The sequence below is a fragment of the Saccostrea echinata genome, unplaced genomic scaffold (genome assembly GCF_033153115.1).
Source record: "Saccostrea echinata isolate AGI-Se365-2 ecotype Australia unplaced genomic scaffold, CSIRO_AGI_Sech_v1 ptg000028l, whole genome shotgun sequence".
NCBI classification, from domain to species: Eukaryota; Metazoa; Mollusca; class Bivalvia; order Ostreida; family Ostreidae; genus Saccostrea; species Saccostrea echinata.
Genome location: NW_026889777.1, coordinates 9,130,602 through 9,136,557, shown reverse-complemented (window position 1 = coordinate 9,136,557; position 5,956 = coordinate 9,130,602). Strand labels below are relative to the sequence as shown.

Below are 5,956 nucleotides of genomic sequence, written 5' to 3'. Positions count from 1 at the left end.
TTTGAATTGTCTAAATGGACTTTGAGCTTGAATTCTGTTCGCTTTCTCCATATTCCATGTTCAAACTTATTTTATTGAAATATTCCTTACTCTTGATCGATCATCCATATGACTTCGAGAATTCGATATGTAATGGATACTAAGTAGTTATTGTGAAATTCATGTTACATATAGGTCCAATGATCCAGCTCTAAGTATATATTAGTTGGTCATAGCTGGAGAAAATCGCGATACTCAGATGATTTTTACTGTGTTGCCAAGGCCCATGGGGGGCATTCAGTTGGTCTTTTCAAAAGTTAGTTTTTCATTCAATTCCTCTGCATCAATTTTCATATCATACTTAAGCTTCTTCATAACAGCTAAAGTTTAAAAATAAATAAAACAATAAAAATTCTACACTTTTTAATAGCTTAGTATACAAGTACAATTTTTATTCCTAAAAATGAATGACATTGTTTATCAAATCTCATTTCCTATCAAATTTCCTCATACAACAATGTTAATTGACATAGGATTACTTTGAGAAAAAAATCTTGAACACAGAATGACACATTTTATTTGGTGATTCAAGAAAAAAAATATGCTAGGAATTCTAGGGACACAAATTCTAAATTTCAAAACGTGGGAGTTGGACATCACAATCTTAGACAATAAACAGCTAATTTCAAACATTTCCTAGATACCCTGAACATACATGTAAGGTAAAAGTTAGAAATTTCAATAAATCGATAGAAAATAATAGTTTTGGCCCTTTTCCTCCTATCAATCTTAAATAGCAGATATTGATTCAAAAACATCGATACCATAATATCCAAAAATTACGTAATTTTTACCCCCATTCGTATCCGATTTTTGCTAATTTGTATTTTTTTTAAATGTATGAAAATATAGGAAACATTACATTATTTTTATATATCTTTCGAATTTAATAAAGGAATGAATTTAATAGCTCTCTATAATCTTGGTTAATACAGTTTACTTAAAGTGGCTTATAAAAAGCGTAAACTGTTCCATCCCAGGTTATAAAAATTAACATAGGCAGGTATTAAATTATATTTTTTATTTATTTTCTTACAAAATGTGTAAAAAAGGAAACAATATCCCTTTTTAATTGACTTCATATTGTACAAAGTATAATTGCAAAGTCAAGAAGATTGATACATTTCTGACATCGTTGATAGCCTATACCATATAAACTATTTTGTTAGCCAACCAATTGAAGCGTTACATTTAGAATTCAAGATCTATTGGGAAATAGATCGATATTGATTGAAACAGATATAAAGGATATTCAATGTTTTGTAGAGGAATATGGAATTTATTTGCAAAGCACGAGTGAAAATATAAAAAAAATCCTGTCTCACGAGTGAAATAAATTCCATATTCCTCTACAAAACATTGAATTTTCTGTTAATGACATTTTCTTTGTTTTTCCTTTGCCTCTGTCGTTTTGTAACACAGTGTCAAAGGCTGTGGCGTCATAGTTAAGCGGTTGAAAGATTGAAAAAAGTTGTACACAGATTTTTAGCAACATATTTGGAGAAACTTTGTTAGTTTTAGTCTCTGTCAGGATGGTTCATTTACTCTTTCTATCTTATAACAGGCCAGGTATTTTTTTAAAAAGCACTCTTCGTGAAGGGAAGGAAAATCGACTGTTTTGCCACACATCTGATATTCTCTCAATCTGTGAGAATACCATTTTGATATACTTTCACACTGTGTCAGAATATCACTTTTATTCAATAAATAAATTACAGTATTTCACTGTTGAAAATGTAATGAGAATGTATGAAATATATGGAGATAACAAACAGTATTCAAGCTCAAAAGTCCATTATACATTATACATTATGCATTACTTAATTTAATTTATTGTAAATTTATATAAAAAAAATCGAGAAATTTAATGAAAAAGTATTGGATGACGTGCAAAATATTCTTTTGATTTTTTTTTTAGACATAATCACAGGTAAAAGCAGATATAATATTTCTAACCAAATAGCAGATTTATCAAATAAATGTAGATCTGAGGAATAGCAATGGTAAAACACAACAATATTAATTAAGCTTAGTCTTAGATTTTCCAATTAATGGGTAATATTAAGATTTCTACAGAAATATAGCACTTCATTTCTACGACAAGAAATCCATTTATGTCTAATAATTCCTTTGTGCACTTAATATTGTGAAAAGATCACGTCGCTAACTGATTTGTGATCTAATAATGCACTTGGGCATTGAAGCAGAATAGAAGTGTGTCGATCTAAGGAAAATATAAATTAATGAGCGCATTAATTAAAACCGGTTTGTACCTAAAAGTTATCCAGACAATACCGAAACCTCATCCTCACTCTGAAAATCTGATAAAACTGGATAGATTTTTGTCTGTTATTAAATATTGGATTATCAAGTTGGTTGTTTATTTGATAAGCTAAAACTTCAGTAAAAAGGAATTTAGGAAAATATTTAACGTGGTAAGCACGCGTATAAAGATCATTTTTGGAGATTTAGAACTCATTCATTGTGTCTGTTTGGCTCCTGACTGGGACTGAAAGCCATGTGTCCGATCCCTTCACAAATTCCATCAGTTTGTCAAAAGCAACATTTTGAGATGCATGATAGTGGATAGCCCCTGTCACTTATGTTAAATGTAAGTAAATTTCCGTTTAGTTTCCTTGTTTCCTTGGTTATTGATTTATTTTTTTAAAAATTTATATACTAATTAAAAATCGTATAAATAAAACGGAGGGTAAATAGATCAAAACACGGACCTCTGAAAGCATCAGAGGTGGGACTAAGTGCTTAGGATGAGTAAGCATCCCCTGTCGACTGTTATATCCACAGTGAGTCTTCTGTTGTGATTAGAAAACGAATAATCAGTAGTTAAATTAAGCATAGAAACTGTCCTTACATCTGATATGAAATGTGTCAGTCAAAATATGATCAAGGAATAGGTTGTGTTTGTTTGCAAACAAGCTCATGATATGACCATAGGATTTGCGAAATGTTAACTTTAAGGAGGTTGGATCCTGTCATCAAAAGTAATGAGAATTTTTTATCAAGTATATTTTTAGAATTTATACACATAGCTTTATTAAAAAGCAAAACAAAAAATGGGGGTCAATGCGCTTCTTTTGGCGCTACAGAGCATTTAGTTTGACCTTTTTGCACTGAAAATACATCTTGCACATAATCAATTTTTAAGTTTTTCCTTCAATATTTTTTGTTCAAATAAATTATGGGAACAAAAACAGTCTTATTTTATCTTAAATAGACACATTAAAATTTGTGACAACGAAGAAATTTTCAAATTACTCCGCATGTTCAATTATTTGACCTTTTTGCACTCAAACATTTTCATTTTTCTGGCATTAAAAATTTAACAAGCAAAAAAATCATTTGAAAGTAATGACATTTTACTGAATTTAAGAAGATTGGTAAAGAGTATTGTATATATTCAGAAAAGAAAATTAAAAGTGGGGGTCTGTGATGTTAATTTTTAGATATTACTAAAATAGTGCTAATTTTAAGCTTAAATTAGGGCTATTTTTTTCTTCATTTTCACAATTTATTTGGTATATTTATCAAACATGATGATAGAATTCATGACAGTTTATTTAATAGATAATTTAGGACCAGTATAAAACAGTCCACTGCAAAAAAATAACTATGTGTGCAGACTGCATGTAAAAATAGGAATCCAAACTTAACATACTTTAGACACTTCGAAAGAGAAAAAATGATCATTTTCTTCTAAAAAACCTTCCGCCACAAAATATATTTCCTCACTTAATGCTTTTGGTATGGAATTCAATCATGGAAATTTAACTGAATATAGTTAAATTGGCATTGTAGAATCCAAATTTATTGTAAGAGTTAAAACATTATGGAGAATTTTTGAAATATAGGTTAAGATAAAAATCTGCTCAAAAGCTCAGGAGCGAACCTCGTTAAACGAGAAAGCTTTGTAACATCAAATTATTTGTCATTATCCTTCCTTGTTTTAAAACAAAATTGAAGTTCTATTTTTAGACAAAAGTTGACCACTATTGTCCAATAATAGAGATACTCAGTGTAATAGAAAATCAATTCATGAAAATGAGAGATGTTTGTTTTTGTTATATTTCAGGAGAGCCGAAATTTACTAATTGTTGAGCCTATCATTGACTTCTGATCATTTTGGGCCTGATGGTAAAGATGATACATTTAAATAATGATACAATAAATGGAGAATTATGGAACTGGACGAACGAATCTACTGTGATTATTCTGAGAGTGTATTTCACGAACAAAATTGCGATGGCTGTTGGGATCCCTGTATTCGTGGAAAATATTCTAGCTGTAATTGTCTTACTGAGATGTCGAAACATGATAGTACAGATCCGAACTCTCCTCTTAAATCTCTCCATTGCAGACTGCATGACAGGGTTGGTGCTAACTGTTCCAGATTACGCGTACGAGTTGGTTTTTCATTGCAGGATAAAGAAATATTTGGCAGCTACTATTGTGTTTGGTACCTTCTTCATCATCTCACTCCTGAACTTAGACAGATGTCTCGCTCTGTTTTTCGGAATAAGATATTACATGAAAGTAACGGCTTTCAGAGTTAGGTTGTCTTGTGTGTCCGCGTGGTTTCTAGCAGTTGTGAATTCCTACTTAATGTACTTTGACCCGTCAGAGCCAACAGGTATATACTGTTCAATGATGTTTTCATCACCTCATAATTTTGGCACTGCCATCTCCAGGGCATCGATAATGATATTTGCTTTCATTAACATAGCATTCCTAGGATTTATGTTGTACATGTTACCTAAGCAAGCTACTAGCAGAGTTCTGTCTAAAATGGCATTAATTACTGGATTTGCATTGGTTTGTTACACCCCGGCCTTATTACTTCACGCTTTTTTCCCCATGGAAGACAATTATTATCGTAGACTCATTGCTTACACAGGAGTTCTATTGTTTTCTAACAGTATATTTAATCCTATCCTGTATGTATGGAGATTTAAGGAAGCTCGTCACTATGTCACCAGAATTTTCTGTTTTTGGAACAAGAAGTATCTAGAAAAGTGTGATAAGGATTGGAAATTCCAAACTGCAACGTTTGATATTTGTTGTTCCAATTCTGTTCAGTTTGATCGGAGTGCATAGTAAAACAAGATTTTTGTAAAATTTCAAATGGCTCTCTTTGAGTGAAGTGATTTTTAAAAATGAATTTATTTTATTGATTTTGATAGAGACATCAGTACACAGCAAAATGTGCCACATACGTATCATGTACGTTAAACGTATGTGGTACGTATGTGACTTCACGTACGTATCACATGAAAAAAGCACCACGTATATTAAACGTATGTTTTCACACGTATGAATATCATGCGTGACACGTACGTTAAACATACGTATTGACTACCATACGTTACACACATGTTGGACACGTACATTATTCATATGGTTCACATATGAATAACGTATGTGTGCAACGTGTGTGTAACGCATGTTTTGAGAAACATACATTTAACGCGTTTGTTAAATGAACTGCTCATATGATAAATGTATAAGTACCATACATTGAACATTTTTTTTCACATACTGTAAACAAAGGTGAAACAAAAGTGATTCAATTCATGCATTTGACATTATTAATTTTCTTCAAAGGCTTATTTTCTTTTCGTCTGTTGAATGATCCACATTTTGAAGGTACATATCTGGATATCCTTCACCTCAAATTTCCTGATCCTTATTGCTCTTTAGGCATTCACAACAAAAGACATATTCAAATTTAAAATGTCAGACATGCAAGTGGACGTAAGGTAAACAATGTGAAAAAAATTGGAACATTAAAGACGCAAAACACGTACAACAAGTCAACAACAGGTACAGCACAATCTCTTGATTTAGCTATATAGCTGGAAATAGCTATATAGCTTTATTAAGCTATTCAAAATAGCTTGAT

General features: G+C 31.2%; 1 protein-coding gene across 1 annotated transcript; it reads left to right on the top strand.

Annotated features, from left to right (window-relative positions):
• The first annotated feature begins 4,299 nt into the window (after nt 1–4,299).
• LOC133193983 (C-C chemokine receptor type 5-like) lies at nt 4,300–5,151 on the top strand. The gene has a single exon (XM_061329895.1). It carries the CDS (start codon nt 4,300–4,302, stop codon nt 5,149–5,151), a length of 852 nt encoding a protein of 283 aa, XP_061185879.1.
• Nucleotides 5,152–5,956: the final 805 nt, after the last annotated feature.